This window comes from Hemiscyllium ocellatum, chromosome 5 (assembly GCF_020745735.1).
Source record: "Hemiscyllium ocellatum isolate sHemOce1 chromosome 5, sHemOce1.pat.X.cur, whole genome shotgun sequence".
In the NCBI taxonomy this organism is placed as follows: Eukaryota; Metazoa; Chordata; class Chondrichthyes; order Orectolobiformes; family Hemiscylliidae; genus Hemiscyllium; species Hemiscyllium ocellatum.
Genome location: NC_083405.1, coordinates 84,005,840 through 84,021,091, shown reverse-complemented (window position 1 = coordinate 84,021,091; position 15,252 = coordinate 84,005,840). Strand labels below are relative to the sequence as shown.

The window sequence follows — 15,252 nt, the reverse complement described above, 5'->3', positions numbered from 1 at the left end:
CTCTGGGTACTCCAGTTTCCTCCCTCAATCCTAAGATGTGTTGGTCAGGTGCATTAGCCATGCTAGATTGCTCATCGTGTTAGGTGCATTAGTCAAGGGCAAATATAGGGTCTGGGTGGGTTACTCTTCGGAGGGTTGGTGTGGACTTGTTGGGCTGAAGCGCCTGTTTCCACACTGTAGGGAATTTGATCTAATCTAATCTAAACTTCAAAGTGCAATCTGTCTAGTGAAGAATCTGATTTCTAACTTGATATAATCCAGATGAATCTTAGAATGTGGAAGCAAGCCATTTGGCCCATCTAGTCTACATTGACCCTCTGAAGAACATCCCATCTAGACCCACCCCGCTACCTATCCTCTGTAATCCTGCATTTCCCCTGGCCAATCCACAATATGGGCAATTTAACATGGCCAATCCACCTAAACTGTATATCTTTGGACTGTGGGAGGGAACCCATGCAGACTGTTGCCTGAGGTGAGGGGAGGGAGTCAAACCTTAGTTCCTGGGATTATGAGGCAGCAATGCTAATCACTGAGCCACCGTGCTGCCCCTTTTTATGAACCCCCTTTTTATTTTGTCTACAGTTGTTCTTATTCTGTTATAGGTTATGAGCAAAAACCTTAAGGCTAATCCCATTGCTTAAAGATGGCTGGTGATCTGAAATAATAGAATATGCTGAAAGATGCATGTCATTCTCAAAACATTAACTTTGTTTTTCTGCTCACAGATGCTGCCAGAACTGCAGAGTTTCTCCAGTGCTTTCTGCTTTTAAATTTGACCGGCACAGGCTTGGACGGCCAAAGGGGCCTATCCCTGGGCTGTACATTTTCTTTGTTCTTTTAATATCATTGTATGACTCAACTCTTCACACTTCTAAGTTGCTCACTAGAATTTGCGTGTGCACGCATGCACACACCCATTAGACTCCTTTCATTAGCCTTAGTTTAGAGTTTGAGGGAATTTTTTTAAACAAGCTGTCAGGATGTAGGTGACACCAGTTGTGCCTCATTCATTTTCCACTCCCCATTGCTCTCAGCAAACTGCTGTGCTCTCAATGTTGTTGAAGTTCATATTATTCTTTGCCAGTTGCATCCAGTCAACTGAGTGATAAATGCTTTAATGCGTTACTAATGTATGCCTTGTAGATCATGAAGAGGCTTTACGGCAGTGAGTCATTCTTTGCAGAATGCCTGTGTTATTGTGTTGGTGCTGTGGAAGTGATTTGTTTAGTTCAGTGGTGAGTGCAAAGTGCTGATCAAGTCGGAGTGACTGAGTTGGTAGTTATCTGTTAAAGTATGTAAAGGTTTACAACAGTTTGTGAAATGTGCCACAGGTGTTTGAAAATGGTAATAATCGTTCAGTAAAATTTGAAAAGGCCTCAGGTTGAAGACTAAATGCTCGGGGCCTGTTACCACGTAATATTAGATGTTAGTGTGATTTTGCCAGCAGCATACCTTGCAGGATGCCTTCACTGCTTCTCTTGATGATCCTGCTGCAGGGAGAAGGGCACGGTTTTTAAAAAGTAATCATGGAATCTGAAGGACAGTCAGCAGTTTTTCTGTGTTCATGCATGTGATGAGGGTGTTGCTGTCTAGGCCAGCCCATCCCAGAGAGCAGTGAACAGTCATTCACATTGTAGTAGGCCACATGTAGTCCAGACCAGGTAAGGATGGCAGTTTCCTTCCCTAAAGGACGTTAGTGAACCAGATGGGTTTTTTCTTGACAATTGACAAAGGATTCATGGTCAACATCATGATATTCAAATTCCACCAACTGCCATGGCAGTGATTCCAATCTGTGTACCCAGAACATTACCTGGATCTTTGGATTGACAGTGTCATAGTAATACCACTAGGCCATTGCCTCCTCGCTTTCTTCTCCCACACTTCATCCTGTACTTTGAACCTGGGGATCAGGTATTAGTTTGGTGCAGAACAGAGAAAATTACTGCAGCATCTTAGTATTGATATATATATTTACCTTTTTAATATTATTAACATTTTGACATAAATTGTCAGTTATTTTTAATCTTCTAGTTTGCAAACTATTTTCTCATACGCAATTTCCCAAATAAGCCTATGGCTAGCAATATTGCTGTGGGACTGTTTGGAAGTGAGAATGAATTTGGAAGAGACTTGTACTCTGACTTTTCTTCTCCCCCCTCCTCTGCAGGATCATCTGCACTCTCTGAGCCTGACTGGTTTCAAGAACTCACCGTGTGAACAATTGAGTTATAAATCTGTGCTCTATTGTCTTTTGAGATAAGAGCTGCCATAATTTAAAAATTGGATTATATGCATTGAAAGTACTTCTGGTTTCTTGCGTATTTGCCCAACCTTGCTCAGCTTGCAAACCTGTGGTGTAATGATATTTTGTCATGGCAAAGAAGACTGATGGAACTATTCCAATTTCAGCTACTTCTCCCTAATAAAGGGAGTGAGAATTATGGTTTTGAATACTGATTTAAGATTTGTGGTTTCTGCCTTTCCCTAATATTGCTCTAACAAAAGTAAGTGATGTGTAATAATTTAATCAATAGATTCCCTTTCGTTTAAGAATTGGACAGATTTTAACTCCAGTAATCCCTTTTGTGTTTTATAACTACTCAGGGGGGTTCTTAATGGTTTACACTACACAGGTTGCTAAGTACAAATTACAATAATTATTTTTCTTCTTGACATTCAATTTAAAAAAAAAGTGAGAATGTGATGTTAATTTTTTTTATAATTTATAATACTATTGGGCAACAAGGAGTACATTTATACTTCTGTGCATTTAGATAAAACTGCTATTTTAAAATGTCACATTTTGTCATTTTCTGTCAACTATTGTGCTCATGTTTCAGCAATTTAGAAATTTAACAAATTAATCGTGTATTATTTTGAATTCTGTCTTTCCAGGGGTGTGGGCTGTATTTTTGTTGAAATGATTCAAGGAGTTGCTGCTTTTCCAGGAATGAAGGATGTTCAGGATCAACTAGAACGAATATTTTTGGTTAGTAGTTCTATACTGAATGTTTCATATGCGATAATAAACAAGGCATGGATTCTTATTCTGCAATGTTCGTTTTCACTCTGTGCTTTTGAAATGCTGAAACTGTGAATTTGATTTTGAGCATTATTATTTGGCCTGTGACGTTCTGATCAATAGTCAAATGCTGCAGCCTTTAATATTTGGAATAAATATTATCCAGTATCAACAGCTGCAGCAAATATTATCTTTGACTTAAAGATAGATTTGATGGCAGTATTATATTCGTTGCCTGTCAGTCAGCGAGTTCAGGTATCATCTCAGGGGCTTGAGCACTTTGTCTCGGCTGAAAATGTGGTGCAGTATTCCACAATGCTATACTGTTGAGGGTAACATTTTTTTGGCTGAAATATTGAACATGGATCCTGTCTGCGCTCTCAGACAAATCCAGATGATCACATGGCACATTTCAAGGAGTAAAAGAAAGGTTTTCTGTTGTTCTGACCAGTATTATTCTTTCAACCAACACAAGCAAAATAAATCATCTGATTATTTATCTTATTTTTCTTTATGGAAACATTATTTGCTGTAGCCAAAATGGCTGCCTCACTTCCCAATATTGTGACTGCTATTGGGCTGTTTCTTTTTAATATCATGGCGGACCCCATCAAATTAATTAACTTCAATGCAAGACCAATAACAGTTTTTCTTATTTCAAGTCGGGAAAGATTGGAATCTGTTACTAGGAAAATTAAGTAACTTCATTGGCGAAGAATTTTAATATGCAAGGGTTAAAAACAAAAACTGAATAGTTTATAACTGTACAAATTATACTCTAATAGGCAGAATTAACATGAGGTAAATATGAGATAACAAACTCTCCACAGAGAACATGATTCAGCAGTTGCGATCCAAACAAATCCCACAGATTTCTAAGCAACCATCTTGACACCAGTGACACTTTGTAGTACCCAACTGCACTAAAACTTTGAACTTGTGAAGGAGACAATCTGGATAGCGTATTGGCACAGATAGAAGATTGGCTGTCTAACAGCATGTAGACAGTAGGACTAAATGGTTGTTTACAAGCTGACAGTTTCACAAATGGTATGCCAGTGGGATCAGTGCTGGGGTCTCTTTACAATTTATACAAATAATTTGGAAGATGGAACTGAAGGTATGGTAGTTAAATTTATTGATGACACAGGTAGGTGGAAAAGTAAGTTGTGTAAAGGATGTAAGGAACCATTAAAGGGATAGTGATAGGTTAAGTGAATGGGTATGGATCTGGTAAATGGAGTACAATGTGGGAAATTGTGATTTTTTTTAAGAAAGTGCATCTAAATAATGAGAGGTTAGAGACCTGTGAGATGCAAAGTGGATGAATCCAAGAAGTTTGGTATGCAAGTGAAGCACATAAATGGGAAAACTAAGATAATGTTAGGTTCTATTGTTTGAGGAGTTAAATGCAGAGGTTTTGCTTCCGCTATATAAGACGTTGGTAAGACCATATCTGGACAATTATGTGCAGTACTGATCACTGTATTTACAGAAGGATATTAACATGCTGAAAACTCTTCCAAAAAGGTTTATGAGACTGTGCTGTATCTGGAATGAGCAGTTGGCCTTTGGAGGATGGTTCGCCAAGTTAGCCTGTAGCCTTGAACTGAGAAGAGTTAGAGGTGACTTAATTGAAGCATACGAGAACCTGAGGGGATATGACCAGATGGATTTTGAAAGGAGTTCCTTCTTGTGGGAAAATCTAGAACAAGGAGTCATAGTTTTAAAAGGGGGGTCAGCTGGATGTCTTTGGAATTCCCTTTCTCAAGAAGCAGTGATTATGGAATATAGAAAAATACAGCACAGTACAGGCCCTTCGGCCCTCGATATTGCACCAACCAAAGCCTACCTAACCTACACTAGCCCAATAACCTCCATATGTTTATCCAATGCCCGCTTGAATGACCATAAAGAGGGAGAGTCCACCACTGATACTGGCAGGGCATTCCATGAACTCACAACCCGCTGAGTAAAGAATCTACCCCTAACACCTGTCCTATACCAACCCCCCCTTAATTTAAAGCTGTGTCCCCTAGTAACAGCTGACTCCATACGCGGAAAAAGGTTCTCACTGTCAACCCTATCTAAACCCCAAATCATCTTGTACACCTCTAACAAATCTCCCCTAAACCTTCTTTTCTCCAATGAGAACAGCCCCAAGTGCCTCAGCCTTTCCTCATACGATCTTCCTACCATGCCAGGCAACATCCTGGTAAACCTCCTCTGCACCCGTTCCAGTGCCTCCATATCCTTCCTATAGTATGGCGACCAAAACTGTACACAATACTCCAGATAAGGCCGCACCAGAGTCTTATACAACTGCAACATGACCTCAGGACTCCAGAACTCAATTCCTCTGCCAATAAAGCCCAGTACACCATATGCCTTCTTCACAGCACTATTTACCTGGGTGGCAACTTTCAGAGATCTGTGTACATGGACACCAAGATCCCTCTGCTCATCCACACTACCAAGTAGCCTACCATTAGCCCAGTAATCCATCATCTTGTTACTCCTACCAAAGTGAATGACTTCACACTTAGCCACCTTTCTGCCCAGCTCTGCAACTTATCTATATCCCGCTGTAGCCTGCCACATCCTTCTTCGCTGTCCACCACTCCACCGACTTTCGTATCATCCGCAAACTTGCTCACCCAGCCTTCAAGCCCCTCCTCCAGGTCATTTATAAAAATGACAAACAGCAATGGTCCCAAAACAGATCCTTGTGGAACACTGCTAGTAACTGCAAATATTTAAATATTTTCAAGGCAGAGGTAGCTATGTTGTTGATTCCCAAGAGGATGAAAGATTTTTTTAGATTCTCTACAGTGTAGAACCAGACCCTTCGGCCCAACCAGTCCACACTGACCCTCCGAAGAGCAACCCACCCAGACCCATTTCCCTATAATCACCCCTGACTAAAGCACATAACTACAATTCACCTGACTTGCACATCTTTGGACTGTGGGAGGAAGCCGGAGCAGCCAGAAGAAACCCACGCAGACACGGGGAGAATGTGCAAATTCCACATACAGTCGCCACGGCTGGAATTGAACCTAGGTCTCTGGACTGTGAGGCAGCAGTGCTAACCACTGAGCCACCGTGCCGTGCCGCCCCTTAGGATTGTTGAGGATAGGTAGGAATATAGTGTTGAGGTTAAAATCTGCTCAACGTGATCTTATTGAATGGTGGAGATGGCTCAAAGGGTTGAGTGGCCTACTTTTTTTTAAATCTTCATATCTTTGAATTCATCCTTTGTATTTACTCAAAAGTTGCTCTTAAAGTAGACAACCAAGAGAGGTATATTTATCAATGGTGAGGCTTTAGAGTTTAAACAGAAAACATTTTGCACCATGAGCCACCTGCATCAGTTGACTAAAAACCACAAGAACATTATGGATTAGGATGACCATTCGTCCATCTATACAGAGGGCTCCTAATCTCATCCAATTATAACATCGATTTTGTTTACAAATGGCTCGTACGACTGTACCAGTGAAAATTGTAGGCAAAAGTGAAGACTGCAGATACTGAAGTTCAGAGCCGAGAAAAGCACAGCAGGTCAGACAGCATTCAAGGAGCAGGAGAATCAATGTTTCTGGCAAAAGCCCTCCATCAGGCTTTTGACCGAAACATCGATTCTCCTGCTGCTCAGATGCTGCCTGACCTGCTGTGCTTTTCTAGCACCACACTCTCAACACTGAAAAATGTACTTGAAATTGGAGCAGACTGACCCTTCACTGAAATTTGAGTATCTGTAAGGTCATTGTTTAACATAAAAAGAATATTTTATTTGTGATATTTTTAAAAAGATACTTTCAAGTAGTTCTTCTGCAGCTTGAATTTTTTTTTTCTCTTTTAAGTATAATGGCTGTTTTGTTAGTACATTTGGCAGCCTCTTGTGACTATTCCGTGACTGACCATTACGGTAAACAATTGCACCTGTAAACATTATAATCTGAGAAGCTAATCTCCACTGTGGAATCTGACTTGCCCAGTATTTGCTTCAACTGAGATCATAATATCAGTATGCCATAAGCAGGACAAACCCAACCTATCCATTTACCACCGTATCAATCCATACTTGATTGTCACTACCTGTTGGAAGTATTGTTGACAGTATTGTTGAATAGTCTTAATATTAACGTGTTTGGTTTGGATTCCATTGGACATACTCAGCTCCTGGTCTGGTTCTAGCTTGATCCAAGCATGGAAGCAAGCAGAATTCCAGAGCTGAGGTGAGGGAGACTGCCCTTCACATCAACTTTGCATTTGACAGAGTATACCATCAAGAAGGTGCCAGCAAAACTTGAGTCTGGGAATTGGGGAGAGGGAAATCTTGCCACTGGTTTGATTCATAGCTGATACAAAGGAAGACAGTTGTAGTTGTTGGAGGATGGTCATCCCAGCTCTGCAAGAGTTCTTCGGGTATTTGTTCTTGGCTTAGCCATCCACAGCTGTTTCTGCAATGACCTTCCTTGTGTCACAAGATTGGAATGGGGGATATTCACCAAGGTTTGCATTGTGTTTAACACCATTTGCAATGCCTCAGATATTGAAGCCATCTGCATTTGGGACGATAAGAGCAGATCAGAGGCTGGGAATTCTGCAGCCAGTAATACTTTCTGACTCCTCCAAGCATATCCATTTAGTACAGGGCTTGCTGAGGATGATTGCAGTTCCAGCAACACACATTTCAGCACTAGGAAAAAACATTGTGTTTGATTGGCATTCAATCCAACACCTTCAAAGTTTACTTCCTTGACCATTGTCCCACAGTGGCAGCAGTGTTTATCATTTGCAAGATGCAATGCAACAAGTCATCAAGACTTTTCGACAGCATCTCTCAAATCTATTACCGCTTACACTTAGAAGGACAAGGTTGGATGATTGGGAATAATACCACCTGCAAGTTCTCCTCCAAGCTACAAATCATTGTGCTGTTAGGTGCTGTGTAGAATTAAATATTAGCTCTCAGAGGGTTGGAAACATTTCATATCACAAGCACCAAACTCTCATTACCAATTTCACCCCCATCCCTGGCCATTTCATCCATAACTTTATACTCTCAACAAGTCCTGCAGAGGACCAAGCTAAACTTTGTCCTTGTCATGAGAAAGTGTTCTGATTCCACTTCTGTCACATTGTCTGTCTGTCTGTCTGTCTGTCTGCCTTCCTCCCTGCCTCACCCACTTGCTGCTGAGACCATTGTCCCATCCTTTGGCACTTACTGAATTGATTGTTGCAATCATCTCCGCAACCATGAATAAACTACAATCTCATCAAAGCCTCTGTTGCAAACACCCTGTACCTTCATCAAATGTACTCTGCCATCACTTGCCGATCTGCAATAGCTTTTGATTCCTTGAGTTGATGTACTAAATCGCTCTTTCACTGTAAAATATTCTGTAAAACCCCACCCTCTTAAATTCCTTTCCACTTGAGCCCATTCATAAAATGTACCTGTTCAAAATAACTTTGTCATCTCACCTAACATCTCCTCATTGACTTTATTCCTAGCATTGTCAGATTGTGCCTTTGGCAAGTACCTTTGAACGTATCTGTTAAATATACTTTACAAGACCTGGATAGCTTTCTAGTTTGAACTGATAAGTAGTAAATAACATTCATGCCATACAAGTGCTAGGTTATGACTTTCTCCAGTGAAAAAATTTAAATAATCCCCTTGACATTCAATGCCATTGGTACCACTTAAACACTTTGCCCTTACTCCTTGCATGTATCAATATCCTCAGGTTATGATTAACCTGAAACAACCGACCTAAATGTGTTCAGAAAATGCAACAAGAGCAGATCAGAGGCTGGAAATTCCATGGCAGGTAACTTGCCTCCTAACTCCCCAAATTCTTTCCACCGTCTACAGACTCACGTCAACAGTGTGATGAAATACTTCCCAGTTACTTGGGCCAGTGCGGCATTAATAACAATCGAGAGTGCAACACCCAACATCATCTCGAATAAAGTAACTGACTTGCACAGTACCTACATATTCATGACCTTAATCTTCACCACCAATGCACTATGGTAGCTGCTTATTATCTATAAGACATATTGCAGCAACTCTGTAAACCTTGATTGATAGCACCTTCCAAAACTGCAAACTATACCATTGAGAAGAGCAAGGGATAGCAGATATGTGGGGACATCACCACTTGCAAGTTTTCCTTTAAGTCTTTCACCATCCTAACTTGGAATTCTATCCTTGTTCTGTCATTGTGTTAAAACAAAAACCCTAAATGTCCTCATCACAGCACCATATGCTTGCCTCCACCAAATAGATTACAGTCGTTCAAGTAAATGGCTCATTACCACCTTTAATATGGAAAAGTTAGAATGGGCAACAAGGGTTGGCTTTTTTGATGACATTGACATCCTATAAATCCCAAAAATAAAATGTAAAAATTGTTGATTGGAGTCTGGGTGCTCAATACATGGCCCCTTGTACATCTTCTAAATATGCATTTTGCACAAATATGCATCTTTTTAATGTAGAAATTAATTAATTCAGCTTTTTCCTCAAACTCTATTCCTTAATTACATATTTCCACAAATACTAGGCTTCATATTTTGATTAATAAGCAAGTTAACTGTTGGAAAAGGTGGAATAACACTGCACAAGTTTGCATTGATGTTGTCTTTTTTTTCCTACCCTAAATCCTCAACTTTTGCTGCAATATCATTCTACAGAAATCAGTCTTGCATCACATGATTCCAATTTTTAAAGCATTTGTGTTTTAAATAAATTCCTTCAATACTTTATTAACAATATTAAGTGCATTCATCTATTTCTTCCTACACTCCCACATTCAAACTTGCCTTTTAGAATGCTGTAATGGTAAAAGAAGTACTAACAAAAACTTATTTTTTTAATGTTGAACTGGGGACAGTAGTAATGAAGATGACATTAATTTTATCAAATCATTTCCAGGCAAACTGCAAAATAAATATAAGTTGTAATTGCTTTTATTGACTAGATAAAGTAAAAATGCAGGGAGAGAGACTCATGAGAAAGGTGAGCTTTTCTGCTAGCTTTTTCAAGATAATTAGATTTCCTTGTGGATCCTCCAGTTGGACTGTATCAGATTGTGCCATTAATTCCTGCACCAATAACAAGGTTCACAGCAAATTATGCTCCTGTTGGGAGTGCCCTAGCATATGTATGTGTTTTACAGTTGGAACATTGAGAATGGAAGTAGATGTCTGCACATTTCAACAGTGGCCTGATCAGAAAGAAGAAAGGAATGTGGATTTGGGCAGCTCCCACAAGAGGAAATAACTAGCCGTTGATGTGTGCTTACTGACTAGGCAATGGTTCTTTCAAAGCTAATTTATCAACATCATGTGATCCTGTTCACCATTATCCTTAAATAGCAGTAATTGACATTAATTGGCAGTTTTACTTTGTGAGTAATTGAGTCAAAATTCAGACCATGTTTGAAAACAAAGTTGATTGATTCCTGTCCCAATTAGTTTGTGGGAGGTTGTATATTTCAGTGTGAGCACCTTTTGAGTCACTGAAGGTGCAGGACGTGTCAGCATATATTTATTTCCTTTTTTAAAAATACATATTTCATCCTTGTTCCTGTGTTGTCATCCACAAGGTAATCTATTTTTAGTTTGTAGGAAAGGCCAGCCTGACTCTTCCATAATTGGAGCTAAGGCGAGATTGAGGTCTTCTCCTCTGAATGGAGCTGGTAAAGAGAGTGTCCTTTAGTCCCAGGGTTTCGTTTGTAGCTTTCTTCAAACAAGAATGAGAGAGAGGAGAGCGCTGGTCTTCTGTGATTGTGAATTGCTATGTAGTGCTCCATCTGCTGACTGAAATAAGAACTGCCTAAACTTGCTAAAATTGCAAATGTGTCAAAAGTGCTCAATAAGGCTGAAACACTTTTGAAAAGAAAGTAATTGAATCCTTCAGAGGAAGAGTCCGGTACTTCTATTATTTGAATTACATGGTTGTAAGCATCTTCAAAACATGTGGTCAGAAGTCACACGACTCCAGGTTATAGCCTAACAAACGAAAACAGAAGTTGCTGGAAAAGCTCAGCAGATCTGGCAGCATGTCTGAAGAGAAATCAGAGTTAACGTTTTGAATCTGGTGCCCCTCCTCAAAAAGGCTCTTCTGAGGAGAGGATCACCGGATCCAAAACGTTAACTCTGATTTCTCTTCAGACATGCTGCCAGATCTGCTGAGCTTTTCCAGTAACTTCGGTTTTTGTTTCTGATTGCAAGATTTGTGAATGCTGTCAGTTTTTATTATAGTCCAACAGGTTTATTTGAATTCCCAAACTTTCAGAGCTCTGTCCCTTGCTCAACTGGTGTTGTGTGATTTCTGACCTTGTCTGTGCCAGTCCAACACCAGCACCTCCACATCTTCAAAATAATGTATTAGTTTTGTAATTTTCTCCAGTTTTCTTTAACCCCAGTCATGAGCTATTGCTGTTTTCACCAATTCCTTTTGCAGTTTAGCGCATTTGGTCCACTAACTAATTGAGACATATAGATCAGAAAAGTTCTGTGTGCTCCCAACTCAGCATCAAATTTGTTGACTGACCTACAGTTGACTTTCAGTATTCTTGGCATGAGAAGGGGGAATGCAGCCAAGCCTCCCACTCCTATAATTGGCAAGTCATAATCAGACTTCCTAGAAACAAAATACATAAATCTTTCAGCATGATGCTTCACTATGCATAATGCCACTGTTTCGGAAATATTGCTGAAACACTGTAGATTTGTACTTCGTTTCTTCCTTAATCTTTCATAACTTACTCACTTTTCACAATGAATTAAAGAAAAGCTCGAGGACAATTTGCAAAAGTTTTATAAATTAACATTTGGAGTAATTTGAACTAGTTATGGAGGTAGGAGGAGAAACCTCCCATGGCTGGCATGGACCAGTGTAGGTCAAAGGGCTGTCTCTGTGCTGTAGGACTCTGACTCGATGACCAAGTCAAAAAATATAAGGTGAGAAAACAAGGTGTGAGTTAAAAGCAGTGATTCAACTTCGAGATTTGACTCAATTGGGCCCTTACTCCAACCCATTATAATCACTCATCCGCTGACCTGGTTCCTACCTGCCACCACCTCCAAACCACCCCTCCAGTACCCTAACTCACTCACCTGTCTTACACAGTTGATTTCCCTCAGTCACTGTCAAAGAATCATTGTACATCTGCCATATTTCGGGATTTAATGTTGCTAAAGGAGGGATTTATCTTTGCCTGTGATGCTAATTGGAGGAAGGCTAATTTTGACGTTATTAGGCAGGAACTTTCAAAAGCTGACTGGGGGGGGGCAGATGTTCACAGGTAAAAGAATGACTGGAAAATGGGAAGCCTTCAGAAATGAGATAACGAGAGTCCAGAGACAGTATATTCCTGCTAGGGTAAAAGGAAAGGCTTGTAGGTGTAGTGAATGTTGGATGACTAGAGAAATTGAGGGTTTGGTTAAGAAAAAGGAAGATATAGATAGGATAGATCGAGTGAATCCTGAGAATAAAGGCAGTAGGAATATACATAAGAGTGAAATCAGGAGGGCAAAAAGGGGACATGAGATAGCTTTGCAAATAGGGTTAAAGAGAATCCAAAGGGTTTTTACAAATACATTAAGGACAAAAGGGTTACTAGGGAGAAAATAGGGCACCTCAAAGATCAGCAAGGCAGCTTTTGTGTGGAGCTGCAGGAGATTGGGGAAATACTAAACAAGTATTTTGCATCAGTGTTTACTATGGAGAAAGACATGGAAGGTATAGAATGTGGAGAAATAAATGGTGACATCTTCAAAAATGTCTATATTATAGAGGAGGAAGTGCTGGATGTCTTGAAATGCATAAAGGTGTATAAATCCCCAGGACCTGATCAGATGTACCCGAGAACTCTGTGGGAAGCTAGAGAAGTGATTGGGCCTCTTGCTGAGATATTTGTATCATCGATAGTCACAGGTGAGGTGCTGGAAGACTGGAGGTTGGCAAACGTGGTGCCACTGTTTAAGAAGGGCAGTAAAGACAAGCCAGGGAACTATAGACCGGTGAGCCCGCCGTCGGTGGTGGGCAAGTTGTTGGAGGGAATCCTGAGGGACAGGATGTACATGTATTTGGAAAGGCAAGGACTGATTCGGATAGTCAACATGGCTTTGTGTGTGTGAAATCATGTCTCACAAACTTGATTGAGTTTTTTGAAGAAGTAACAAAGAAGATTGATGCAGGCAGAGCAGTAGATGTGATCTATATGGACTTCAGTAAGGCCTTCGACAAGGTTCCCCATGGGAGACTGGTTAGCAAGGTTAGATCTCTTGGAATACAGGGAGAACTAGCCATTTGGATACAGAACTGGCTCAAAGGTAGAAGACAGAGGGTGGTGGTGGAGGAGTGTTGTTTTCAGACTGGTGGCCTGTGACCAGTGGAGTGCCACAAGGATCGGTGCTGGGTCCACTACTTTTCGTATCCAAACCATTGATGTAAATGATGAACATAGAAGGTATAGTTAGTAAGTTTGCAGATGACACCAAAATTGGAGGTGTAGTGGACAGCGAAGAAGATTATCTCAGATTACAATGAGATCTTGATCAAATGGGCCAATGGGCTGATGGACTTCAATTTAGGTAACTGCAAGGTGCTGCATTTTGGGAAAACAAATCTTAGCAGGACTTATACACTTAATGGTAAGGTCCTGGGGAGTGTTGCTGAACAAAGAGACCTTGGAGTGCAGGTTCATAGCTCCTTGAAAGTGGAGTCACAGGTAGATAGGATAGTGAAGAAGGCATTTGGTATGCGTTCTTTGATTGGTCAGAGCATTGTGTCGGAGTTGGGAGGTCATGTTGCGGCTGTACAGGACATTGGTTAGGCCACTGTTGGAATATTGCGTGCATTTCTGGTCTCTTTCCTATCAGAGGGATGTTGTGAAGCTTGAAAGGGTTCAGAAAAGATTTACAAGGATGTTGCCAGGGTTGGAGGATTTGAGCTATAAGGAGAGGTTGAATAGGCTGGGGCTGTTTTCTCAGTGTCGAAGACTGAGGGGTGACTTTATAGAGGTTTATAAAATCATGAGGGGAATGGATAGGATAAATAGACAAAGTCTTTTCCCTGGGGTCAGGGAGTCCAGGACTGTAGGGCATAGATTTAGAGTGAGAGGAGAAAAATATAAGGTAGCGATAAAAAATATCGCTTCACCATGGAGGCTTCCTGCCTCTATTCCTGATGAAGGGCTTTTGCCTGAAACATCGATTTTCCTGCTCCTCGGATGCTGCCTGACCTGCTGTGCTTTTCCAGCACCACTCTGATCTAAACTCTGGTTTCCAGCATCTGCAGTCCTCACTTTTGCCTGTAATCTTAGAATAATCAGTTGCATGTTTAAATCATAGATGAGGAGGAATTTCTTTTCTTAGTGTTGACAGTCTGGAATTCTTCAATGCAGAGGGTTGTTGAGGCTGGGTCATTAGTTATGTTCAAGGCTGAAAAAGGCAGATCTATAATCAGTAGGGAAATCGAGGACTCTGTGTGAAAGGCAGGAAAGTAGAGTTCAGGACCATCAGATGAGCCATGATCTCATTGAATGGTGAAGCAGAGTTATTGGGATGAATGGCCTACTCCGTTTCTATGTCCTGTGGCTTTATGATCACTGCTGCCTAGTAGCACCTTTGCTATGAGGCCGTTAATCAATCCTATCTGATTGGGTTAGATCTAGTATTGCATGGCCAGCTTTCTTGTTGACTCCAGAACGTGCTGCCCTAAGAAACTGCCTTTTCACTCGTCTGATTTTTCCAGTCTGTATTGAGATTAATATCCTTATGATTACTTGTGTACCTTTCTGACCAGTTCCCATGTCTGTCTAATTCCTGCTTGAGTAGGAAGGAAATCAGCAGATAAGACTGGAGGTTACAAAAAGTACCGTAAATACTTGTGTAAAAGTCGATCTCATGTAAAAGTCAACCCCTACTTGTGGCCCAAAAAAATCATGAGTTTTTCATATACCTCGTGTAAAAGTCGACCCTAGTTTTTCAGGGTCTCTTCCTGACCATATATAGAACCTTAAAGGGCATGGTACTTGGATACTACCCAAAATGTACTGTATAGTTACCTCAAAATTTCATTACTGGTAGAAGAATGTGTTGGTATTTACTGATAAATTACAGAACTAAGGTGTATTGGGGCAGCTCAGTGGCACAGTGGTTAGCACTGCTGCCTCACAATGCCAGACACCCGGGTT

The 15,252-nt window shown here is 40.7% G+C and overlaps 1 protein-coding gene across 4 annotated transcripts in view; it reads left to right on the top strand.

The window, feature by feature from the left end:
• cdk14 (cyclin dependent kinase 14) overlaps nt 1–15,252 on the top strand; it is a 657,100-nt gene that overhangs the window by 357,256 nt on the left and 284,592 nt on the right. For all 4 annotated transcript variants that reach the window (XM_060824928.1, XM_060824931.1, XM_060824929.1 and 1 more), the window contains one exon: nt 2,902–2,995. In XM_060824928.1, the coding sequence (XP_060680911.1) occupies nt 2,902–2,995 (94 nt within the window). The remainder of the gene's footprint in view (nt 1–2,901; nt 2,996–15,252) is intronic.